This window comes from Thyridium curvatum, assembly GCF_004353045.1.
Source record: "Thyridium curvatum strain D216 chromosome Unknown NODE_130_length_63205_cov_82.165224, whole genome shotgun sequence".
NCBI classification, from domain to species: domain Eukaryota; kingdom Fungi; phylum Ascomycota; class Sordariomycetes; order Thyridiales; family Thyridiaceae; genus Thyridium; species Thyridium curvatum.
Window position 1 is genome coordinate 19,785 of NW_022156885.1, and position 25,215 is coordinate 44,999.

General features: G+C 57.3%; 8 protein-coding genes across 8 annotated transcripts; 5 read left to right on the forward strand and 3 right to left on the reverse strand.

Annotated features, from left to right (window-relative positions):
* Window positions 1-1,703: 1,703 nt before the first annotated feature.
* On the forward strand, window positions 1,704-3,806 carry E0L32_012009 (uncharacterized protein; the record flags this gene model as incomplete). The annotated part of the gene is made up of 6 exons (XM_031134802.1): window positions 1,704-1,892; window positions 1,949-1,974; window positions 2,035-2,418; window positions 2,499-2,827; window positions 2,889-3,189; window positions 3,251-3,806. 6 exons carry the CDS (start codon window positions 1,704-1,706, stop codon window positions 3,804-3,806), a joined length of 1,785 nt encoding a protein of 594 aa, XP_030999393.1.
* Window positions 3,807-4,076: 270 nt separating this feature from the next.
* Window positions 4,077-5,819, reverse strand: E0L32_012010 (uncharacterized protein; the record flags this gene model as incomplete). The annotated part of the gene is made up of 6 exons (XM_031134804.1): window positions 4,077-4,151; window positions 4,217-4,523; window positions 4,576-4,627; window positions 4,716-4,940; window positions 5,030-5,489; window positions 5,571-5,819. 6 exons carry the CDS (start codon window positions 5,817-5,819, stop codon window positions 4,077-4,079), a joined length of 1,368 nt encoding a protein of 455 aa, XP_030999394.1.
* A 2,927-nt stretch (window positions 5,820-8,746) lies between these two features.
* Window positions 8,747-10,488, forward strand: E0L32_012011 (uncharacterized protein; the record flags this gene model as incomplete). The annotated part of the gene is made up of 5 exons (XM_031134805.1): window positions 8,747-8,945; window positions 8,996-9,015; window positions 9,152-9,185; window positions 9,257-9,869; window positions 10,023-10,488. 5 exons carry the CDS (start codon window positions 8,747-8,749, stop codon window positions 10,486-10,488), a joined length of 1,332 nt encoding a protein of 443 aa, XP_030999395.1.
* A 1,095-nt stretch (window positions 10,489-11,583) lies between these two features.
* E0L32_012012 (uncharacterized protein) lies at window positions 11,584-12,492 on the forward strand (the record flags this gene model as incomplete). Its single annotated transcript, XM_031134806.1, has 1 exon — window positions 11,584-12,492. The coding sequence occupies one exon, from the start codon at window positions 11,584-11,586 to the stop codon at window positions 12,490-12,492; it is 909 nt and encodes a 302-aa protein (XP_030999396.1).
* Window positions 12,493-12,683: 191 nt separating this feature from the next.
* On the reverse strand, window positions 12,684-13,868 carry E0L32_012013 (uncharacterized protein; the record flags this gene model as incomplete). The annotated part of the gene is made up of 1 exon (XM_031134807.1): window positions 12,684-13,868. One exon carries the CDS (start codon window positions 13,866-13,868, stop codon window positions 12,684-12,686), a length of 1,185 nt encoding a protein of 394 aa, XP_030999397.1.
* A 3,329-nt stretch (window positions 13,869-17,197) lies between these two features.
* On the forward strand, window positions 17,198-18,829 carry E0L32_012014 (uncharacterized protein; the record flags this gene model as incomplete). Its single annotated transcript, XM_031134808.1, has 6 exons — window positions 17,198-17,464; window positions 17,532-17,601; window positions 17,665-17,780; window positions 17,859-18,034; window positions 18,174-18,519; window positions 18,635-18,829. The coding sequence occupies 6 exons, from the start codon at window positions 17,198-17,200 to the stop codon at window positions 18,827-18,829; spliced, it is 1,170 nt and encodes a 389-aa protein (XP_030999398.1).
* A 1,279-nt stretch (window positions 18,830-20,108) lies between these two features.
* Window positions 20,109-21,208, reverse strand: E0L32_012015 (uncharacterized protein; the record flags this gene model as incomplete). The annotated part of the gene is made up of 2 exons (XM_031134809.1): window positions 20,109-20,463; window positions 20,562-21,208. 2 exons carry the CDS (start codon window positions 21,206-21,208, stop codon window positions 20,109-20,111), a joined length of 1,002 nt encoding a protein of 333 aa, XP_030999399.1.
* A 1,923-nt stretch (window positions 21,209-23,131) lies between these two features.
* On the forward strand, window positions 23,132-24,544 carry E0L32_012016 (uncharacterized protein; the record flags this gene model as incomplete). Its single annotated transcript, XM_031134810.1, has 2 exons — window positions 23,132-23,196; window positions 23,359-24,544. 2 exons carry the CDS (start codon window positions 23,132-23,134, stop codon window positions 24,542-24,544), a joined length of 1,251 nt encoding a protein of 416 aa, XP_030999400.1.
* Between the last annotated feature and the right edge of the window lie 671 nt (window positions 24,545-25,215).

The following is a 25,215-nucleotide window of genomic DNA, read 5'->3' on the forward strand; positions in this document are numbered from 1 at the left end:
ATCCGGCCAAGTCAATGCGTGTCGGCCGCTTCCTCTTCATGACGGACGCTGCGCATCTAGTCTAGGGCAGGTAGAGCGACTCCTGCCTCAAGAGTCTGCTGACCTGAGGTACGCTGCAACGGGGGATTGGCCGGCCTCGCGAGCGGCATTGCTGATTCCGGAGGCCTGTTTGGCTGCCTGTTAGACGTCTCTGATAAGAAGGCATGGCACTCTGGCCTCGACAAGTTCGGCCAGATACACTGCTCGGAAACCATTGACCCGACCAAGAATCAACATTCAAAGCCTGTGTGAAGCAGGCATTCAAGAAGGCCGAGGGCCTTGCGACTGCGCACCCGCAGACTTGCGAAACGAGAGCTGAACCCCCATCTGGATTTGGAGAGAAACTAGTTAAGCGACAGGGGACCCTTTCGCGGTTGGAGGTCGGGCATGTCGGAGAGGGAACAGGCCTTGCGCTCTTGTTCTGTATCCTTCCCCTCGCACGCTTGCGGCTAATGTGTCTGTAGTAGTAGTAGGGCATTGCTCCAGATGAGGCTGGGAAGAGACAGTAGTCTGGGTGCCACGATAGCACGGACATGATCTGATGATACCTCGAACTCTAGCATTGCGTTTGCGGGGTTAGATCTGGGTTTGTGGGGTATTGGAGCACGCGGCATCACTGCGTGGCGTTTGCCTTCACCTCGGGAGATCTAGTGCATGCCAAGTTGGCGAGGAACCGGAATGCCGGGATCGAGAGAGCGGAAGATTAAAATCGCCTGGGACTGTCTTTCTAGTAGTGGCCCGCAGTAGGGATCGAGGTGTGCTGGCGCTGTTTGACTACCGAGGTTTTCCTGGTCAACCGGACCCCAAGCCGCTGGAGAAGACGAACCAAGGCGCCTCCTCGCCTGATTATGCGACTCAGGTGTCTATGCCCAGTACAAGTAGTTCCCCAATAGATCCACACGAGACAGGGTCATCATTAATCAGCGATGTGTCACAGGGCTAGTGGAATGAAGCGAAGCTGAATAGGGTACTGGGTCGCCCACTCGAGACAGATCCCGAATTAGTGAATCATCCCCCTTAACTCTGAGACTTCACTTTTCCCGTGGTGTCTACAAGACTTGTAATGTTTACTACTTCATACTGCATAGGGGCAGGCCCATATCAAGTCGGTAACTTCCCGCGGTCTGATGCGAAGCAACGCGCCCGGTGTGCAGAATGGTACTAATCAGGTGCTGTGGGTGTGCTTGGGCTTGACATCGCTTATCTTGAGAAGAGAACGAGGGCGAGATGGGCCCAATCAACTCTTCAGTGGAGAATGCTGGCACCAGAGGGTGCTGCAGATGACACCTTGTGAGTCTGAGCGCTGTTCCGTTTAGGGCTAACTAACAACTGCCGAAAGGACAATGAGTAGATGAAGCCCACATATTAGCGCCTTGCGGTCCCCGCGTCGGGGGCATTCGTGCGGAGGTCTGGGGAATGGGGAAGACCTACTCCGTAAAGAGTAGTAGTGAGCTCCAACAGTTTCCCCCCATTTAGCCTCGGGGCAGGTTCCAGTCCATTGGTAGCTCTGCCATCAATACTGCTGACGATTCTTTATAACTGGGCCGTTCAGCTTTGTCCTGAAGTCTCGGACATAGAGGTGATGCCGCATGCACAACTCTTCGTACCCAACTTCGAATCTTGCAACCGACTCTGTTTCCACCCCTGGACCAGCAGGCGAAAGGATGGCATCCAACGACGACAAGATTTCGGCTTCTCACGCACCTTCAGCACAAGTGCCCGAGACCCAGCCAGCAACGAATCAGCCTCACCACCACCACCACCACCACCATCATGAAGAGCTTCAGGTGATACCCATTGACCAGGAGGCAATCATCGATGCTGAACACATCGACCTCAGTTGGAGGTCATGGGTACGTTTTCATTCGACGAGATGACCTTTCTTGTTTAGCTAACCTGATCCCACCAGCTTGTGGTGTTGATCACCTGCTTCGCGTGAGTCTAAACCCCCACTAAAAGAGACAGAGAATGTTCTAGTCTGATCATCTTCAACAGAATCACCGCCCAGGTTTTCGTCGTGGTTGCTGCCGGGTCGGTTATTGCATTCATCGTCCGTGACCTCGGTGACGGCGCCATCGCCGGCTGGATCATCCAGGGCCCGCTGCTTATGCAGAGTGTGTTGTCGCCTCTCGTCGGCAGACTGTCTGATGTCCTCGACCGCAAGTACATGGCTGCCGTGCCTCCGCTGCTTGCCTTCGTAGGTGCTGTTATATCGGCCAAGGCGACTTCCATGAGTATGCTCATCGGGGGTGGCATTCTCATCGGCACGACACTGGCGACCATCTCTATCGTTCAAGCCATCCCCTCGGAGATTCTGCCCCTGAAATACCGAGCTGTGGCCAACGGCCTTGCTTTCATAGCCGGCGCCCTTGGTGGACTGTATGGAACCCCCCCCCCCCTTTGCTCCAAGTGCCTGGCCAGCAGTTACCGTCTTCGTGCTGACATGTCGTGCGTTTTAGGATTGGTTCCCTCGGCGCCGGTGCGCTCACTAACATAGATGCTGGCGGCTGGCGATACATCTTTTGGATGCAAGCTGGCTTCCATGGACTGACGTCCCTGGGCATCTTCCTCTTCTATTGGCCGCCAAAGAATAGAGAGTTCCCGAGAATGACCGTCAAGGAATACATCTGGGCCTGTGATCCAATCGGGTCTGTGCTTTTTGTGGCGAGCACCACACTGATGCTACTGGCCCTGAACTGGGCTGGAGGGGCATACAAATGGTCAGACCCCCATGTGGCCGCACCTCTTGGGATTGGATGCGGCCTGCTAGTCCTGTTTGCATTGTATGGTAAGTCAGTTGAGAGGACTGGAAAAGCTTCTCTGTGCCGTACTGACATGCTGCGGAACAGAATGGAAGGGCCGTTCGGATGGACTTGTTGCGCACGTCTTCTTCCGAAAGAATGCAAACTTTGCATTGTCCGTCTTCGCCTTTACGGTGGAGGGATGGATCTTTTACAGCGCAGTGAATTCGATTGTGCCGCAGATCATCCTCAACCTCGGGTTCGAGACAAACTCGTGGAGGATTTCTGTTCGACAGCTTAGCTACACGGTAGTGACTATGGTCGCGTCCATACCGATTACCTGGTATTCCACTCGCTTCAAGGATCTCAGGTCGCCTCTAGTCGTCACCTTTGTCATTTTTCTCGTCGTGTACGTATTCGCTTCTTGTGGTGATTCTTCCACTTTTGCTAACGCTGGCTTCCCTCTCTAGTTCCATCTGCTACGCAACCATCAGGCCGTCCTGGAACACCCCGCAGATCGTCTTCGCTGTTCTCGCCGGCATCGGGCAGTCCGGCCCCCTCACGCTCCTGGTCGCCTGCGTGCAGTTCACCGCCCCGCACGCATTCCTGTCCACAGCCACGGGGCTGGCCTTCTCGGCGCGCGCCATCGGAGGTGCCTTTGGCTCCGCCGTCCTCGACGCCATCATCAAGGGCCGCCTGGACTCCCACTACGCGCCTGCCGTCACGCAGGCCGCTCTCGACGCCGGACTGCCGGCGGCATCCGTGCCGGCGCTGCTCAAGGCTCTCGCGGCCGGCGAGTTCGCCGGCGTGGACGGCGCCACGGCAGCTGTCTGGACGGCGGCTGGAGAGGCGAGCAAGTGGGAATATGCCCATGCGTACCGACTCGCCTGGGCGAGCATCATCCCATTCGTGGCGCTGGCTGTCGTGGCCGTCGCCTTCCTCAAAGGCGTCAAGGAGTTGATGACCGAGAAGGTAGAGGCGACGGTAGAGCATGTCCCCGAAGTCAGCGATGCCAAGGGGGCGTAATCAGCGAATAGAACCCTGTCACGCCACATTGCCTTGTGTCAGGCCCGCTGCAAGGGAGATGAATTGATCAAGTACCTGCCTGGCGGAGTAAGGTGGGTGGCATGACCAATCCTGAAGAACCCTCTGCCTTCAGAGGATACACTCACAGCAGGACGGTGGTAGGTGTGAATACTTGAGAGGTATCAATATGAAACAATCTATTACGCTCTATGCAAAAGACCGTGGACCGAACTCCTTGTATGCAACGTAGAAGACTCTACTGCTTTTCTTTTAGTATTTGGGCGCCGTATACGCCTTGGGCCCAAACCAAGTGCCCTTGACGAAGCTGTTCCAGTAAATGTAGGGCTGTTGAGTCGGATTGTGGTCAGTTTGCATAATCTGGCCGAGCAGTGGAAGCATGTAAGACTTACGAAGAAATCCTTCTTCAGGTGATAGAAGACTCTCCTCGGCTTCTCCTGGCCGCCAAAGACGCCAGCGAAAGTCTCCTTGGGCACGCCGCCATACTTGAACTCACACAGCATGAGCTCGTTGTGGCCGGTGAGAAGAGGGCAGCTGGCGTAGCCGTCATACTCGGCCATGGGTGCCTGGTTCTTGCCGGACAGGGAGGCGATCAGGTTGTGGACGAGGACGGGCGCTTGGGCGGTGATGGCAGCAGCAGTCTTGCTGTTGGGGAGGCTAGATGCGTCACCAAGTGAGAATACGTTGGGGTACCTTTTCCTATGTCAATGATCATGTGTGGTAGCAGATCTTGTGTCGGGGAGGGACTTACTTGACATGCTGGGTGGTGGCCTTGTCAACAGCGACCCAACCAGCCTCGTCAGCTGAGCGCCCAAGACGTTAGCGCGGCGTTTCTCATCGAATGCGAAGATAAAAGAGGAACAGAACAGATGGGACGGGCTGGTCACTTACCCAAGGCAGACTTGGCCACCCACTCGAAGGGCTTCTGCGGGGGCACAACGTGCAAGAAGTCAAAGGGCCGGTCAACCTTCTTGTTACCATCGGCCAGGTTGACAAAAGTCGCCGTCTTGGTTTTGGCGTCGACGGCGGTCAGGTTGTGCTGGAAAAGACCCTCGACGTTGCGCTGTTGGCGGAGCGACTCGAGCGCTTGCGAGTACTTGGGCACAGCAAACATGGCTACATTCATTGACTTGTTATCAGTGGACGACAAGATACAGCACAGTATACAGCACAGTGTTTCTGCTAAAGGGTGGTCTCTGACGTACCGCCAGCGCCAGTCGCGAAGGCAGCATCGATGTTGGGCCGGACGCCGTCGCGCTGCCACTGCGACAGGGCCATCCAGAGGACCTTTTGCGGTGCGCCGGCACACTTGATGATGCCGGCAGGCTGGGTGAAGATGGCGTTGCCAGACTTGAGGGCCTGGATATTTCTCCAGACCTTCTCGACCGTCTTGTCCGAGTAGATGGACGAGACAGGGCCCTCGGGGTCCTGCAGAGCCTCCTGGAGGCCTGCAACGCCGGCAAAGTTGGTCTCGAGGCCCGGGGCGACGACTAGGTAGTCGTAGGACACATCGACACCCTCGGACGTCTTGATGGTGTTGTTCTCGGGGTCAAAAGCGGCGACGGTGAGAGGGTAGTGCTTGACGCCCGAGGGGATGACCGAAGACAGGGGCCGCTGGGTTGCAGCAAGGCCCTTCAAACCGGTGCCGACGAGGGTCCATCCGGGCTAAGGAGGAGGGAGGTGTGTAAGCCAAGAGCCAAGAGGGCGTCTGTGGTATCTCTCGAGGCGTGCTGAGCGCCAGCTTACCTGGTAGTGATGAGTCGTGGCCGGGTCAAGGATGGCAATGTCAGGCTTGTCGAGCAGGTTGGAGCGCGCCAGCTGGGCGGCGACAGTGGTACCGGCACTGCCTGCGCCGACGACGACGATGCGGTGGTGGGCCTTGGCCGGGATGGAGGTGACGGTAGCATAGCCTCGCCTGGGCTTGGCCATTGTGAGGACGGACCTGGTCAGGGATGCCGGGGCCACGACAGCAGCGCGGACACGAGCAACAGCCATCTTGCAGCACGTTAAGAGGGGAGACGGGACGGACGAGGGACGAGGGGGGAGAACAGCCAGACGCTTTTCCTTCTTTCTCTTCGTCTCTGTGCCTTTTCCTTGTGAGCCAATCACGACTGTATCGCACGCTCTGTCTGGTACGGTACGGCGCTCCGAGATGCAGCTGTTTGCCTTTCTCTCTTTCCTCGTCTCATCTGGCCCGCCTGACGGCTAATAAGGCTGAGCACGTGAAATCACGTCAACCATGCCAAATTTTCCACTCGGCGCGGGCGCCAGCAATAACGCCATCTCCCTAGTCGCCCACGCAAGCCGCACTACTTAGTCATGGCAGCACACCTGCAGCACGTCGCCGGCAGCCACAGCGCTCGTTTCAATGGTTTCGCGGGTACCCATGCGCATTAAAATTGGGGCCAAGGCTTCCCGACAAGCGGCTCCAGGGCTAGATCCCGGCCCCGATCCCTTTGGGCCTCCATCAATCATCCGACCGAGAGCCGCCAATGGGTCGTCTACTCCGTACCCACCTAGGTAGGCATGTCCTCTCAGGACATTGATGACGGCTATCTAACGGCCTGATCACGTCCACTTCTCAGCAAGCTGAGGTGCGTTCAGATATGCACTTGCCAACTGACACCTTCTCTCCACCTGCACTCTCGGAGTAAACAAGAAACACAAAAGGATCGGAAGTATAATATTATGTAGGAATGCATCAACGGTATTATCCTAACTTGATTGAGGTATTGATCTCGCTGTTGAACTGTTGCATATTATCTCCAAGCTACTACAACTGGTCCTAACTCATATGCGCACTTCCGTCATTGTGATTCCATTCACAAGGCAGCCTTGGAGCACTTCTAGTCTGACAGGTTTGATATTCTTATAACTGTCGATCATCTTCGCACAACGTTTGTATTCGTCTAGTGAAGTGCTCCTGTGGGCTGCTTCGGTCTGGGCATGCTTCTCTCCACATGCTGTGGTATGATTCTTGCTCTCACAATCCGAATCGGTCTATTGATCATGAAAACTCACTGGTTCAAGGCACCGCCATGGTACAGAGCTGGGACAAGAACTTGACAAGAAAAGACATGGAGGAGAACCCGGCACAACCGCGTCTCGTTATGCACACCAACACAAACATCTGCCCTGATATACGTGCTGCCGGGGTATTCCTGTGCATTTGGCTACCATATTCCTGTGCATTTGGCTACCATATTCCTGTGCACTACCTCTCGGTAGTCTCGAGCTCGGCTGGCATAGGCAGTAAGAATAAGGAGTGTAGGAGTGTAAGTTGGCTGGGGACGACTCTCTTGAGTATGTATTGCGTTGAATATACAATCTACAAGCCGGAGACGCGCTTGAACCATGCCTTGTTGCTCAATCCCTTCGTCTAGGCAGAACCTTTGACCATGCTTTTGAAGGATCTTCCAGTCCTGGAGTAAATTTCTATCATGGAACCTACCGAATATGGGAGAATACACTAGCCAAGCCTCAGAAGCAGTGTTTGTGTTTCAACCCTGAAGCTATCTGGTGAGGATCAGCAACAACCTCGAACAAGGCGTGCACCAGGCCCGTATGGTCCCAGCGAGGCATTAGCGAAAGCCAAGATGATACTCGAGGTCATACCCCACAAGAGCAGCCAGTCTAGAGTGAAGCGAACTTTTTAGTAGCACTGTCAACTGTCTTGGCATGTAATTCTTCAGGGGTTCTTTGATGAGGGTTCTCATTCTCGCGCACCATAAGCCGACTCACCTCCGGCTTACTGGTGTTGACCAACTAACCTGTGCTGCACACTGTCCAGTTCCAGACGCCGAGGAGAGACCTAGCATATGCTCGGAGGCCAGTCTCTTTTGGATTCCCCTCTGGTAGGACCAGGCATGCAGCCCAAGTTCGAGTCTAAAACCTGGCTGAAGAACCCTACACCAATCCTCGTGCGCCCTCCCCCGCTCTCCCTGCTATTATAAGTGGATACACTGCAATGCTGGAAGAGTTTTCAGAACCACGAATACCACCGCGCTGTCAGTCTCTGCTCCATGAATGGCAGGCATGTAGGTTGTTATCTGTGGGGAAGAGCTGAAAAACTAGAGCAGTCATGGACCAGGGCCTGCCTGGAGATCATGGAAATTCATTTCCTAGGGGCAGCCACAAGCCAAGATCGTATGGGCGCCAGGGGATGAGAGTGGCAGACACGAGTGGGAGGAGAATCTCCGGACCAGCCATGGAGAAACCACCAGATTTTGACCATGGAATCAAGGCTGTTGAGGTCAATATGATCAGTTGGAAGTTCGGCAATCTCTGTGTAACAATCAAGTGCCATCTTCATCGAGCCGCAGTGTTGCAACCCCCCCGCCTCTTTCATCCTCCAAGTCGAGATTCCCTGTTTGGCCTAGGAAGTTCTTGACTGCCAGTCACTGGCTGAGTAGATCCCCGGATTCCACCCCCCATTTTGGTCTGTTCCATGGTTAATTAGTACCCAGTTTCCGAATTAACCATACTTGTACGTAGTCATTAGCTCATACTGTGCCGCATTTCCAGGCGGCTACTGCCAAGGCGAAGCAAGCGATCATTACTAGAAGCAGAGGATACGATTGTCGAGAGTTCCCACCTGCTAGCTACCGGAACGTTGAAGAGGTGCTTGGCCAAGTTGTTGCAGCGTCTGTTGGAAGCGTTTCAAGACGTCTGATTGGATAGCGCTATTCCTTAGACGGCATGAAGACAAAGCGACTATCTCACTGGCATGACGGGTCGTTGTGGTTTTAGATTCAGGGGTTGTTGGTCAGTGGCCGCCACCCCCCCCTGATGCCATTGCATAAGTTAAAGGCCGAGCGTCCTCTGTTGTCTTTGACCTTTTCTCGGATCCTGCTACGTCCCCATGGATATCAGCATACCTATATCGAGAGAGGTCCAAGAATAGACAGCGCGTTCTGTCGAGGATGTACACCCACCCAAACGGGGTGGTGACGTTTCTGGCGCCCCCGGAGGGCTATGTCGTCGATTTCGACAACCCTCCAAGGACCGGGGTGCCCGACTGTTGGTTTATTGCTGGATTTGGCATAGGATTGGCTGTGCTCTTCCTGGCCCAACGGATCTACACCAAGGTAGTGCTGGGTGGTGGTCTGGAATGGGATGACTGTAAGTTGTATTGTCTTCCAGAAGGCAATAACTGACGGTGCAAATTGCAGTCTTCCTCTTCCTGGCCGTGGTACGTTACACACGCCGACGAGGCCTCTTGCAGGGCTCGGGCTTCTTCTTTCATTCTTTCATTCTTTCTTCTCTTCGCTTTTCTTTTCCCTCTCTACAAACACGACAGTATAGCTGATCTTGTATTGGGTCATTAGGTTTTGCAATATGCATCCATGGGTTTCACCATTCGTAAGTTTGGATTCAAGGGGACAGGCTGGCGAGGAATGCTCGATTCTTATTCTGACGCGGTTGACTTGTAGATATGTGTGCCCACGGGCTCGGCGGTGTGCACATCTGGGAGCTTCCCATTGACAAGTACATCAAGTATCTCATAGTAAGTGGCGGAACTCTTGAAGAGCCTGTTGCCCGTGGAGGGACGCAGCTGCTCACGAGCCTCCAGGATGTCTACCCGTCAGCATGGCTCTACAACGCCTCGACGGCGATGATCAAGATCTCGCTGCTCATCTTTTACCTCCGGCTCTCGCCGCAAAAATGGTTCCGTGTCGCGATTTGGGTGACCATCGCCATCATCACCATGTATACGCTGGGGATCTGCACCCCCCTCATCTTTTCGTGCAAGCCCATCTCGATGAACTGGGATCCGTACATCACCGAGGGAACGTGCCTGAACCGACCGACTCTGTACATCCTCACGGCGGCGACCAACATCATCAGCGACTTGATCCTCTTCGTCCTACCCATCCCGATGGTGATCAAGCTGCAGATCCCGACGCGGCAAAAGATTGGCCTTGTGGGCATTTTCGGCGTGGGGTCTCTGACGGTCATCACCTCGATCGTCCGGGAGGCGATCCTGCCGCAGCTCCTGACCAACCCGGACGCTACATGGCTCGTGGCGCAGGCCAGCATCTGGACGTGAGTTGCTGCTGCCCCTTGTTGTTGCGACTTGCGCTCTTGCCGACATGTGTCCCCCTCCCATGCCGCGCTTCCTTTCGTGTCTCACCTACACGTGTCGATTGATGGAAATGCTGACTCTTGAGGGGCTGTGCGACCCTTGCTTCATTGCAGGCTTGTCGAAGGCAACCTCATGACCATCTGCGCGTCGATGCCGACGCTGCGCAAGTTCCTGCGGCACGTGGCCCCCAAGCTCATCGGCGAATCGCGCTATGGCAGCAACAAGAAGCCGCGGTCGCGCGAGTACGACAAGTCGCAGCCGGCGAGCCGGACGCTGGTGCCACTGTCTCAGTCGCGGCGAGATCGCAACCAGTACTCGCAATTCGACAACGAGCACGGCAGCGGCAGCGGCAGCGGCATCGGCAACGACACCTTCATCATGGGCCCCGTGCGCAACGGGCGCAAGGCCTGCAGCGGCGGCGCAAACAACAGCGGGGGCGAGGAGGGCACGAGCTGGGGCGACAGCGACTCGGAAAGGGCCATCATTGCCGAGACCGGGTCCAAGACGATCGTGCAGACGACGACGATCCGGGTCGATGTCGAGCAGGCGGACCCGCCTCGCAAATCGGCCACCTCGTGAGGAGCCAGGTTATCAGACGAGAAAACAAGGACAAGAATGCAAGGAAGGATGTGCTAAGTTTAGGTAGGCTCAGGACGGAGAAGACATGGTCGAGAAGGGGGACCAGGGACACAGAACACGGGATGCAGATGTGGTGTGAAAAAGAGACAACAGCGGGGCGACCTGGATCCCGGGGCCATCTTGCACCGTTAGCTGGAGCACGAGTGATCCATCGCTGTATCTTGGTATCTTGGGCACACCCGATATTGCCTGCTGTGGAGAGCGTTGAAGGTTGTCGGTTTTGTCGGTTTGTCGCATGGAGATGGACACCTGTAAGTACCTGCCTACCTACCTAGGTACCTAGGTCCAGTTGGTACAGTAGGTAAGGTACCTACCTGTAGATGTAAGGTTTCCAGGTCCACGGGTACTGTCCGTGCTACCTGTCATTGCTTTCAAGCATCTGTCAAGGGGCTTGCTTGACAGGTGCCAAAACCACGTGTGCTCTACCTACCTCCCTACCTAGGTACCTTACCTCCTTACCAACTTACCTACCCAAGGTAGGTACATATGTAGATAATCAACCTAAGATTAGGAAGATTAGGTAGGTGCGTGCATTGATGCGCCATGGACCTGCCCTTTTTCGTCCAACCTCTGACATGTGCCAGAGCAAGTGACTAATCAAACAGAGGAGGAAACTTCGAGCCGAGGTTTGGGCTCTGAATTTTGGGGCGCCCCAGGGCAGTCGCGCCCCAACAAAAACGAACAGCGGGGGGGAAGGAAGCCGCGACGGCCGATGGCGGCCTAGTCTCTTAGGTAAAGGGCTTGCGATGAGGGAAAAAAAAAAAAAATGGAGAGAGAGAGAGAGGGAGAGAGAGAGTCAGTGTCAGCACATGAAATGACATTAATCGAGAGGCGAGCATGGCTGGCACGGCCGATGTCTATGGCGTGTTATTTATAAACGGATCCATCCTTCAAGCGACGGTCCGGCTTCTTGTCGCCGGTGGATCGTGAATCGTGATGCCGCCGCAATCCATCCGGCCAACTGCTTGGGCCAAACTCGTCTCTTTCACGCGCTGGCTCGCCTCGTTGCTATCGTCCATTCGCCGTCGTGGAAACATGTCTGCGCCGTCTCCGTCTCCGACCCCGAAACCCGTCCCGGGCTTTGAAGCTCTGTCCAACCAGATCTACGTCCAACGGCCGGCTCCGGACGCGCCCGTCGGCGGCGCCACGGATCCCACCACCGTGCTGCTCTACGGCTGGGGCGATGGCCTCGCCAAGCACGTCGTCAAGTACACTGCCGGCTTCCGCGTCCTCTACCCGCGCGCCAGGATCATCATGGTGCTCTCGCCCTTGAGCGAGGCCATACGCCGCTCCCTCGAGCACAAGGCCGACAACATGCTGCCCGTCGTCGACGAGATATTCAGCGGCGGTGCCAAGGTCGACCCCGACGAGCGCCTCCTTGTCGAGGTCATGTCCAACACGGGCGGCCTCTTCTTCGCCGCCACCCTCAAAGCCTACGAGCACAGGTTCGGCCCCGGCGCCCACATGCCCCACGCCCTGCTGCTCTGCGACTCGACCCCCGGCGGCGTCGTCTTCCGCGACAACGTCGGCCGCTGGGCCCGCGCCATGGCCATGGGCCTCGCCCCGGCCCTGCCCTGGCCCTCTGCCCTCACCCGGGCCCTCTGCTACCTCTTCTTCTGGGGCAACCACCTGTACGAGCTGGCCATCGGCCGCGAGGGCGCCGGCTCCTACGCCTCCCGCTCCATCAACGACCCGCGCCGCGAGCCCCTGACCGCCGCGCGCGCCTACTTCTACTCCAAGGAGGACGACCTGATCCCCTGGTACGATATAGAGGAGCACGCGGCCGAGGCCCGCTCCAAGGGCTACCACGTCACCGCCGAGATCTTCGAGGGCAGCCCCCACGTCGGCCACATGCGCCTGCACCCGGAGCAGTACTGGGGTGCCGTGTCGCGCGTCTGGAACGAGGCGCTGGCACTGCAGGAGGCTGGCGACAAGAGCGAGTGAGTGGGAGGACGGCGGCGGCTGACATGGGGTAATGACATCCGATTAGGTGTGTGATCGGCAGCTCTGTTTGGGTACGAATACAATCTCATGATAATAGATAGACACAACAAGGCATTGTAGCAATGTTCGATTTTCCAGCACGGATGTAACTGTCGGGCCGTCCGTCCACTTGCTCGGGTCAGCATTGGGCTCTACGAGTCGCGCTCCTCGTTGCTCTTGAGCTGTACAAGAACGTGAATCTCCGTCCCCGTCAACCGCTCCGGGTCTCCCTCCTGGAGATCGACCGAGATGTTGCACGCCATAGGCCCTCCGGCAAACACAACCTCGATGTCCGTGCACAGCTCGCTCGTTTCATTTATATGCACCTCGTAATCATCCGAGACCTGCTCCCAGGCCGGCAGCCTCGACAGCCACTCGAGGTCCTTCGCCCAGCAGAACCAGTCCCCGGCAGTCTCATCCCCAAAGTAGATGCCACCGACCCTGGCCCAAACATCACCAGGGCCGCTGTCATTGCTGCTTTCCGAGCCAGTCTCCGATGAAGCGTCCTCCTCCTCGCTGTCGTCGTCGTCGTCGTCGTCGTCGTCGTCCTCATCGTCCTCGTCATTGTCCCTCTCCTCTTCCCCTGTAGCGGTAAAAGTATCAACGCATGCAAGAAATGCATGCCTGAGCGCAGAAAACGAAGCAAAAAACCGAGGAAGCATGAAATAGCCTTCGTTCTCCTCGTACTCGTCCTCCTCGCCCTCGTACCAAACCGCTTTCAGGCTCCCCTCGATAAGAAAGTTGGTCATCACCTCCTCCGAGCCGTCCATCTCCACCGCCAGGTTCTGCACACACCCCGTCCAGTGCGGCCCGTCTTTCCTCCCCAGCACATCTATCACGCGCTCGTCCACCACAGACATCGGACAGGACAGCCACTCCTCGGGCGCCATCTTCTCGCTCTGCGCGACGAACCCTTCCGCTTGCAACATACCCCCGCCCCTGTCCGCCTCCCGCGCCTGCTTTCCCATGTTCGCCAGCGCCTCGCCATCCAGGCCGGAAATGCAGATCACGTCCCGGGACGCACGGTAGCGCAGCAGGCCGCGCCGCTGCCTCGCCTTGCGGCCCTTGCCTCCTGACCCGATCGCCAGCAGCGGGATGGCGTCCGGCAGGACCTTGAGCCCCTCAACATGTGCCTCGCTGCACGCGGCCAGCACGGCGCGCGCCGGCTGCGTGGATCCGCGCAGCGAGGGCGTGGGCCCGGCGACGAGGCGGCGCGGGTGGCCGATGCGGTGGATGCGCGGGTGGCGGAGGGCGAGGCGCCAGACCCGCGCCCGCAGCTCGGGCGGGAGCTGGGGGAACTGGGGGAATGACTGTGGCTCTCGGTCGGTGTCCCTCATGTTGCTCATGTCGCCATGGGCCTCTTATGCACCTGCTCCGTCCTATCGATCGCTGCCCGATAGCTCTTGAGAGTGTTGAAACTGGGTGATTGGCAGGTGGACAGTTGGGAGATGGATGCGAGATGTCGTGATGTGAAGTCGTCGTGTGAAGCCCAGAAACTTGGTGGGACTCTGGGAACCGGCGGCGGGACTAAGGACAGCACACCAGAGTCGTGACGAGGCACCGCTTTCCCTAGCTCGGACAACGACACAGACTTACAGACTTGGCAAACACGCTTCACGCGGAAGAAGTAAACGCCTTCGCCTTCCCCCTCAATCATGCTTCTGTCCTCGCGCGTCGCGGCCTGGCCTCAGCCACATGCAAGCTGTCACGTGTGACAAAATATCGTGCGGCTTCGACAAGCTTGGTCTTCACAAGAGTAAAAGAGCCGAGGGGCCATGCAAAATATGAGCTGAACGAGCAACTGCGAGGTGTGAACACACCGGACATCGGTTAAAAGCCTGGGGAGGCGACTGGGGAATCAACCGTGATTGTCGCATGACAAAGTCACCGTGCTGATCATGCTGTCCATTCTTGAAACCGATGCCTTGTCTTTCCCTCTACCATTTACTTAGCGATTTGTTCCACGTAATGGGAAAGTGGCGGCTAGTTCTGCGTCTTGATCAGACATGTCGTATTAATCATTACTGGCATGAACATGTTCTCCTTCGGAGCGGCACGAGAAGACAATTCGCAACCAAGGATCTCCGAGGCAGCAAAGTAGCCACCCAACATCGCTATAACGTGCCTCCCTTGGTTCCATGTAACCCAGCCCTCGGCAATGTGGACGCGCCCTTCAAAGTTCATATCGATCTATGAGAACGATCGACGGTTGGTCAATCTGGCAGACGCCGGACAATGCACAGCGACAGCCCTAGGGCCCAGCGACGACACTCGCTATCTGCACAAGCTTCCCATAGAGATACTGCTTAATATTACCAGGGGACTGCCTCTCGATGCGGGATTCCACTCCCTCCAGTTAAGACTTCGAGGAACCGCGTCGTTTTCTGTTTGTGGCATGCTTCAAGAGTTCAAGGCCTAATACTGGGCACAAGACGCGGTCGGGTGTAGAAGATAAGGTTCCCTTGCCTTCATGATTACCACCAAGTAGAGGCTACGTCTCTCATCTCCAACAAGAGACCGTCGAGGATTCTGTCATGTCCTCGCGGCCCCGCTGACAGCCCTGCTGTTGTCGACATGCCCCTCCCACTTCCCAGAGTACTTTTCGCCGCATCATCTACCAAGGTTTCAGACGCATAGTAGTCAATATGTATTCACAAGAGAATGTAACGCTCGTTCCATTAAAGTCATGATGTCTTATGAATAAACTTTTCTATGGATACTTCAATATATGACGCGAAACCCTCTATCCCAGGTCTGCTGTGGTAGGTATGAGGAAAACGTCCCTATGCTAAGGACGAATCTATGCTTATAGAATGTAGACACAAGACATCGACATATCGCATGAGATTTAGCATTCCCCCTAGAGACAGAGCATCACAGCACATTCTCTTTTATGAACATTCCAAGCTTTTATGTCAAAGTTGAACACATCTCGTCGGGTGCTACTTGTATCTCAACGCTATGACTAAACAGCTGTTTATCAAACCTAAGTAGGAGATGGAGACAATCGCAGCGCAAAGACTAGAAAATAGAACGTGAGCTACACAAAGTCCTGTGCTTTACGAGGCAGCCATTCACTTGCCCATACCTCTCAGGGCAGGTAGCATACAAGGGGCACCCAGAACTCAACGTCGAGGTTCGCTCCGCCGTCAATACTTGCAGGATTCTGGAAGAGGCAGTTCAAAACACCATCAAGGTTACGCCGGGCCACGCACCAACTCACCGAACTAGGCGTTGCAGCTTGCAGCTCCTTCTAGATGTGTCGACGGTTGCGATATGCAGCGCTGATTGGATGGCTCGCAAGGCACGCACGGGAATGGGCGGTGGTGGTGTGTTCTCGCAGCGGCAGCGCGGCAGACTCGGAGAGGTGACACGATCGTATCCCCGGTACCAAGATACGAGAACAGATCGAAGGCGGGAGAACAATTCCAAGGCCAAGCGCTCATTTCTTCTTCCCTCGGGTCTTTCTGGAAGCTCGTACAACTCAATGGAATGCTACCCAGGAAGCCAGGCCGGTCAAATGACGCCTTATCAGCAACCCCCCCGATTCAGGAAACGATCGCTGTCTGACGCCAGATAGAAGGATCATCCCGCAAGGGTGCAATACGACGTCTCTCTTGGTGCAGATGATTGGTCTATGCGGTGCGGGCAGGGTGGAAATAAGGTTGCGCTCTCGGGCATGTGCGTGGGGTACGAATGCGACTGGAGATGAGAGAACAACAAGTGCCCGATCCAATCAGGACCGCATCCGCCCGCTCTGTGTCGAGGGTGGCGTCCAGCCAGAGGGCCGCGTGCACCTCGAGCAAGCAAGAACCCAAGAAGCCCCGTTTTCTGGCAGGGAGGGCGGCTCTACCGCATCAGGAAGGCCGGCGAAATGAGTGGGCGCCTGCGCAGTATCACACGGCAGACGACACTGCCGGGGCACTGGCTGCATGCAAGGCCAGGCGACATTGAAATATATTAATATGCTTGGCATGCCCGCCCAGCTACCATCTACGTCCTGGCAGCGCCGACCTGGTTTTCCCATGCTGGGCAATTTACCTGCCTCAAACTCGCCTACCCCGTGCACAGTCGCATCCATCCGGTTATCAGACGCATGTGCAGCATATGCACGGGACCCTGATTACGCTATGGGCAGGGCTGGCTTTTCCCAAAAGAGCAGAAAGTAGAGAGAAGAAAAGACGAATGACTGGGCTAGCTGCAGCGAAAGGAGGAAAACTCGACGCTTGCGGCATCAAACGATAAGAAGTCGTTCCCACCTACACCGCTCAACTATCTCGTCCTTCCTACTGGAGACAAGACTGTGATTTCTCGCGGCGATGACCCGTCACGAACTCGAGCACCTGGACGACATGTGGCATTCGGTCAGGCTTTCTGGCGATGGATGGAGACGACGGGCATGATACTTCGGGGGGAAGGTAGTTAGATGGATAGATGCCCGCTCACATGAGTCTGGAGAAGCATAAATAGTCATGAGCATCTCCAATCCATCGAGACATGCTCTTGAATAGCTTCACCACTAGCTCCAGTACCATCTTGCCTCCTTTGGACACACACACACACACACACACACACACACACACACCCACACACACGTATTGCTCCCAGCACGTACAAACTTGGTCCAGCCAGATCTGCCATCTGCCGTACCACACTACCGATCAATATGCACTCCCTAGCACTCTTGGCTCTTCTCCCCCTGGCGCTCGCCGCCCCGGCAAAACGCGCCCAGCCGGCGCCGATCATCCAGCCGCGTGGTGCCCAAGTCCTTCCCGGCAAGTACATTGTCAAGTTCAAGCAGGGGACCCCCATCGACGAGACGGTCAACAACCTGCCCGTCGAGCCCGACCACATCTACGATGGTGGCGCCTTCACCGGCTTTGCGTCCACTCTGGGGGCCGATACTCTTTCGGACCTGCAGAATCACCCTGAGGTAAGGCATCGGATGGCAGAAAGACGTATGTAGTCATGTTGTAGATTCGCTGACGACATATGTCTAGGTTGAGTACATTGAGCAGGATGCCGTCGTGAGCATCAACTCCTATGTGTCGCAGACGAATGCTCCCTGGGGTACGAATCCTCTTGACGCGCATATCGCTGGATCATGATTGACACGCTCTCTCTCAATGATAGGCATCGCCCGCATCAGCCACCGCTCCAAGGGCAGCACAACCTACGTCTACGACGATAGTGCCGGTGCCGGAACATGCGCCTATATCATCGACACTGGCATCTACACAGCCCACTCCGTAAGCTGATGCCCCTCTTGGCTTCTAGCCTTTCGCTATGAAAGGAGGCTTCGTTACTGACCGCGCCTCATTCTTCAGAACTTTGGCGGCCGCGCCACCTGGCTCGAGAACTTCACGGGTGACGGCGACGACACCGACGGCAACGGCCACGGCACTCACGTCGCCGGTACCATCGGTAGCACCACCTATGGCGTAGCCAAGAAGACCAAGCTCTACGCCGTCAAGGTCCTCCAGGCCAATGGCTCCGGCACCACGTATGTTTTATGTTTGACCTCTCTGATTGCTCTCTTCTTCTCTTGCCCTGTCCAGGCTTCATGTATGCGCACGTGACTTGATATTGTCCCTTCATCCTTTCATGTGGCAGTATATACTCACATGATGGATGATCTACAGCTCCGGTGTCATCGCCGGCATGAACTATGTCGCCAGCGATGCCCAGACGCGGTCCTGCCCCAACGGCACCGTCGCCAACATGTCCCTCGGCGGCTCCCGCTCGACGGCCATGAACAGCGCCGCCGCCAACATGATCACCTCGGGCGTCTTCCTGGCCGTCGCCGCCGGTAACGACAACACCGACGCCTCGTCCTTCTCGCCCGCCTCGGAGCCGACCGTCTGCACCGTCGGCGCCACCGACATCAACGACCGCCGCTCCAGCTTCTCCAACTACGGCTCCGTCGTCGATATCTTTGCTCCCGGCACCAACATCTTGAGCACCTGGAACTCGGGCACCACCTCCACTGTAAGCCACGGATCTCCCCTCCCCCCTGCCCCTTCTCTCTCTCCCCCACTCGTATCTATCATAGTCATATAGTGTGCCGTGAGAAAAGAAAACTGACACGTTCTCGGCTGAATAGAACACCATCAGCGGCACGAGCATGGCCACCCCCCATATCACTGGTCTCGGTGCCTACCTGCTCACCCTGTTCGGCAAGAAGAGCCCGCAGGCCCTGTGCTCCTACATGCAGACCCTTGCCAGCTCTGGTGTCCTGACCAGCATCCCTAGCGGTACCAAGAACCTCCTCGCCTTTAATGGTAACCCCTCTGGTTAAAGCGGCGGAGGCGACCCCTTGGCCGCCCGTCGGGTGGTAGCAACCGCGAATAGGTACGGGGGGCAAGAAGGGTTGCGAGTGTCACGGGAGAAGGACATTGTAGCCGGTTTGATATGTTCTGGAAGCAAAGATTGTCATTATTCGATTTCGGGCCTAGAATATTGTCAGAATGAACACAAAGTTGACGAGAAAAGGAACCATCCGTAATCGACGCAGCAGTCGTAACTATAAGGGTCAGACGTCACGATGGTGCGACCGTCTCTGGAAAGACCTACGGGCGTATTAGAAGGGATGCATGGCGTTATTGTCAATGCCCGCCTGGAAGATGGACTTGCCGGGTGGCACTCGAAGGCAAGGGAATGGTATCCTATTTGGAGATGGTCACATTGTTGTTCTTGCCGTTGGAGAGCTCGCGTCCGTCTCTAGACGGATATCCCATGTGATTCCGTTCCCGGGTAGAGATGATTGGTCGAGGGCCATGCCCTCTCGTACGCTGGCAAAATCGGGATGCACTGCATGAGGCAGAGGACTCTTGGGACGCATCGTAGAAAGCCCTGCAGATGGCTCGGAAGCATGACACGTCCGGATCATCTATCTGTGAGGTAATACTCTTAAGGACATGGAGAGGAGGAAGTTGACATGTCTTGGACTCGGTCTTGTTGTGCAACGCGTTCTCCGTGGCTGAGACCGAGGCCCAATGCTTGAGCTCCTCCATGGCGGGATGTACAAAGAGACTGACAAAGTGACCGGCTTTGCTTTGCAACCGATGATATACTGACAAAGATGTGGGAACATGTAGACGTAGAGGAAAGTGGTTGGGTATAGCACAATGCACCAATGAGAGTGGTTGATGATGATGAACTGGAGGGAGGGCTGGATGGAATCAGGCAGGTCCCGAAAGAACTCCCGCTTTTCTAATGACAGAAAGCCCATTCCTTCTTCTCTTTTTCGGCGTTGACTTCTTGACCTGCAGTGCTTGCAGCTTGAGAGGCTGGCAACGTCATCGGCCTGAGATGGCACATGCCAAAAGAAGTCCCATTCATCTTATATGCATTTCTCTAAATTATGAGATATACAAGTCACTCGCTCGAGGTGGGAGGGGTTGTTCCCGTCTATGGAAAAGCCGCAATAACGCCATCAAGATGCCTCTATCTCCTCGCCTGCACATTACGTTTCCAGTCATAGTTTCCCGTGGGAATACCATCATCGCTCTCGGCGCCGGAACTGCCACTACCCTGAAGCTACCGCCGGCCGCAGCAGGCCTCTCGCGCGGCTTGCCCTAGAAGCCGGAGAGGGCTAGGGCACCGGCGCCTGCGGCGAGGGCCACGAGGAGGCCCGTGCAGGCCCTGGGGGGCCCGGCGGCGGCGCCCTTCTTGCTCGTGGGGGCGACGCCGGTGGCGCTGCCGCCGAGGTACCAGCTGCCTATGTCGGTCAGCTCGCCGCCGGCGCTGAGCATGGCGCCGTTGGGGCCGACGTTGGAGACGGAGGAGCGGAAGGCGCCAAAGAGGGAGTAGCGGCCGATCTCGGCGAGGCGGTCCATGTACTGGGAGGACATGTTGTAGAAGGACTGGGTGGCCTCGAGGTCCTGGTTGTCGAAATTGTACTCGGTGACCCAGATGGACTTGTTGGGGAAGCTGATGGCGGGGGAGGAGGGACATGGACGCGTGGTTAGACAGGACAACAGACAATTATCAAGTGCGAGCCGGAGGGAGAAGAGAAGCAAGAATCTTACGCAGCAGCGTAGGTGCCAATGTGGCTGGCCAGCCCGTCAAAGTTGCCGTACCAGTGGATGGGCACAAAGTCGTAGGTGCAGTTCTTGGCGTCGGGCTTGCCCTTGCTGATGAGGTTGCTGCAGTTGCCGAGGAACTGCGTCAGCCAGGGGACGCCGCCCCAGCCGCCGGTGCAGGCGGGCAGGCCGACCTTGACGCCGAGGTCCTGCAGGGGGACGAAGTTGTTGACCCATACCTGGGCGGCGACGGAGGGCGGGATGTCGGAGCCGCCCCAGGCGGAGGGCCCGTCGGGCTCGTTGAAGGACAGGACGTGGGAGATGGGCCGGGTCTTGATGAGGCTCTTGACGGTGGTCAGGAAGGTGGTGTCGGAGAGGTCGGAGGGGGCGCCCCAGAGCATGGGGACGAACTCGAACTGGTCCTGGGTGTAGTTGGAGTAGACGGGGGAGGGGCTGGCGCCGTAGTTGTAGTACCAGGTCAGGTCGGAGGGCGGCCGGGGCCAGATGTAGTTGTCCTGGGGCCAGGACGAGTTGGGGGTGAAGACGAGGCCGCGCTTGGAGGAGGTGGTTGCCGAGGCGGTGTCGGGGAGGGCGAGGAGCAGCAGCGCCAGGCAGGCGCGGGCGGCGGCGACGAAGTTTGATTGTATGTACATGGTGTTCTAGCTCACATGGAAAAGGAAGGGGCATGTATATGTACGGTCGAAGAGAAGCAATGCCGACAAGGAGAAGCGGCGCAGGTAGAAGCGATTGGCGAAGGATGGCAGCGCAGAGGCCAGCGAGGGCGCAGAGGACCGCGATGGGATGCGAATTACGGGCTCTCGAGGTCGGCGGCGGCGGCGGCGGAGGAGGAGGAGGAGGAGGAGGAGGGCGCGACGAGGATTGACTCGCGGGCGAATGCGGGAGGATGGTGATGGCCGAAGGCGTGGGCGCGGGGCGACGCAGAGTCAGGAAGGATATACAAGCAAACGACGGCAACGATTGCCCTACGGCAGGCAGGAAACGAACGACTGGAAAGCAAAGATATTATATTACCAAGAAATACATGAAAGGCGGCGATGTGATGCGATGCGATGCGATGCGATGCGCTGCGACGGTGGCCACAACCACGGCCATAACCACTTTTGCATACCTACCAGGTAGGCCGTACGTACACGGAGCTGAAGAAGATCGATCCGCCAGACCCGGGCGCACAGGGGGGCCAATTGGGGCCATCCAGCTCAGGGGGATTGGGGATTGGGGGTACCTGTTGGGGGGAGGGCACAGGGCGCGGGGGCGCTAAGCCTGTCGCGGACACGAGGCTTTGGCGCACTATTGGCGCACTAAAGCGCCCCCATGCATGCAATCTCTCCAGCTGGGAGTCAACTCTATGGAGGTGTGAGGGAGGCCATGGAGGAAGTGAGCGAGCGAGCGAGTGACTGAGGCTCAACTGGGCTCGGTCTTGCTTCAAATCAGCGCCAAAGTCAGAAACAAGAGACAGAGACACCAATTCAAGACATCAGGCCTGATCGAGCCGCCGCTGAAGAATCCATTCGTCCCGACGGATGCAAGAAAGCCATGTGCTACTGTGGCGGCCTCAATCCTTCCCGTCCTCCAGCGCATCCATCAATCCCGGCCCCTCCCTCCGTGCAGTGCAGAAGTCCGAGTCAGACATTGACTAGGTAGTTACCTACCTGTTGAGACAGCACGGCTCGTAAGAAGCAAAGAGGCTTCGAAAGCAAGCACCTAGTCAGGTAGTCAGCGACAGGTTTGGCGGCCGGAGTTGAGAGAAGGAGACGAAGCTGCTGACAATTGACACAATCGACAGCCAGCCCTCAGGCCTTATTAGGGACACACCGATGGATTTATTCAGGGTTCCGATTAACTACCTAGGTAGTTCGATCCAGGAGGTCCCCTCCACTGAGGAATTCATTCACTCCCCACTGACAAAAGCAGCCCAGAGGCTCGTCCTCGTCCCCTCAGGACCAGGTTGAGCGAAACGGCTATGGCGGGCGGTTAAACCTTGCGCCTCTTATTAGCGGCTGCGTCAGGGAGTGGACACCCGTGGGCGCGCTGTCCGAGTCGGCGTGCTGCCATCCAGTTAGTGGCCTGCTAGCTGCACCCCGCAACCCTCTGCACGCCGACTATCGCCGCCTTAGCAGCCCTCTCTCCCTCTCCGCCCTGCCAGACTGGGGCTGCCGAGGCGCTGCATAACTGCCGTCGACCTGGGCCGAGGCATCGCGGTCAACCTCACCTCCAACCCTTGAGAACCCCAGCTTTTCTTTGCCGTTCCTCGCCACGGGGAGAGCGAGCAGCTGTCTACCTACACTGCCCTGATTGATTAATTGATTGATTGATCCCTCCTCCAGTCCCATCAAATTCATCCTCGGGGTGTCCTCCGTCGTCGGGTCGGTTCTCTAGCTTCCTTTACCCCAAACCATTCCCATATCATCTGCTCCATCGCCGCCGGCGCACGCACGCCTTTTCTCTGCATTTGTCCTTTCTTCCTCTCTCTTCAGTATCCCTCTCCCTCTCAACTCTCTCTCCTCAACTCTCTCCTCAACTCACTCCCTCCACTCCCTCCCACGTCAGCAGCAAACATGGCCACCGAAAGGCTAGGATCCATCCTCAAGCACCTCACCCCGGGCTCTGCTGTCTCCAAGATGTACGTACAAGCCACCCGTTCGCTCCCACTCCCTCCTCTCGCCACGGACCGCAGATCTGCGCTCCGTCTCTAGAGACAGAGACAGAGACAAAGAGACGTCGTCGCCAAGGGCCAAAGGGGGGAAAGCGAAAAGCAGGCACCGTTGACTGACGCGACTCGCAGCACCTCCAAGAATGCCGACGACATCGTCATCACCCTAGCCGTGCGCACCCCGCTCTGCAAGGGCAAGAAGGGCGGCTTCAAGGACACCAGCCTCGAGTACATGGTCATGGCCCTGCTCGAGCAGGTCCGGAAGCGCTGCAACCTCGACCCGGCCCTCGTCGAGGACATCGCCTGCGGCAACGTCTCGGACGCCAAGGCCGCCTACAAGCTGCGCTCCGCCCTCCTCGCCGCCGGCTTCCCCAACACCACCTCGGCCGCCTCCATCAACCGCTTCTGCTCCTCCGGCCTCAAGGCCACCGCCGACATCGCCCACGCCATCCAGGCCGGCTCCATCGAGATCGGCATCGCCATGGGCGCCGAGAGCATGACCATCGGCGGCGACGCCCTCGAGAAGCCCTTTGACGACGCCGTCACCTCGCGCTCCCAAGAGTCCCACGACTGCATGCAGCCCATGGGCTGGACCAGCGAGAACGTCAGCCGCGACTTTGGCATCTCCCGCCAGGAGATGGACCGCTACGCCGCCGAGAGCTTCCGCCGCGCCGAGGCCGCCCAGAACGCCGGCTGGTTCGACGACGAGATCGTCCCCATCGCCACCAAGGTCCGGGGTCCCGACGGCGCCGACAAGGACGTCACCCTGACCCGCGACGAGGGCATCCGCCCCGGCACCACCGCCGAGAGCCTCGGCAAGATCCGCTCCGCCTTCCCCCAGTGGGGGCCCACCACCACCGGCGGCAACGCCTCCCAGATCTCGGACGGCGCCGCCGCCGTCCTGCTCATGAAGCGCTCCACCGCCATCCGCCTCGGCCAGCCCATCGTCGGCAAGTACGTCGGCAGCACCGTCGCCGGCCTCGCCCCGCGCATCATGGGCATCGGCCCCTCCCTCGCCATCCCCAAGCTGCTCGCCCAGCACGGCCTGACCATGGCCGACGTCGACGTCGTCGAGATCAACGAGGCCTTTGCCAGCATGGCCGTCTACTGCCGCGACAACATCGCCGGCCTCACCTGGGACAAGATGAACCCCCGCGGCGGCGCCATCGCCCTCGGCCACCCCCTCGGCGCCACCGGCGCCCGCCAGATCGTCACCGGCCTCAGCGAGTGCAGGAGGACCGGCAAGAAGGTCCTGCTGACCAGCATGTGCATCGGCACCGGCATGGGCATGGCCGGTCTGTTTGTCAGCGAGCAGTAATGGGTTGGGGTTTGGGGTTGGGGTGGCTGCGACCCATGAACCATGAGCCATGAGCCATGAGCCTTGTTGTACTTTGTTGGTCGTTTTGGTTATCAAACCTTTGCATGTCATACTAGCATTCTGTTCATGTGTCTTGTGTGTCAGTCATTTGTCCGCAGAAACGGGGAAAAAAAAATTGAAACGAGATGAAATGAACTGTAGAGTACCTTTTCGACCGACGCCTTGACCTTGAGTGCCGCCCTACCATGGCCACATGAATTCAAGTCTTGTTGGCAGGATAACCATTTGACTCATTCTCATTCTCATTCTCATCCTCACTCGCATCCTCACTCACATCCTCCTCGCCGTGCCAAATCCTGCTCGGCGACTTTTTTTCTCCCAGCAGAAAGTGACACCAATAAAGTCCGACTTCAGACATTCGGCCAACGGAGCAACCTGCGCAGACCTTGGCGTCGTCGAGAGATGCACCGATCAGACAGACTTTCAGGCCATGGCAGCCTGGAGAGCGCCACAACTGGGGCCCCGTCGGCATGGACTAATTCCCAAACCAGAGTGCGTCGGCAGCTTCACGGATCCGTCCCTCAAGCCGTGTCGCCCCACTGAATTAAACCTGCATCGGATCCGTCATTTCTCAGCCCAGCCAGTTGAAAACGTCGGATCCGATCGACACA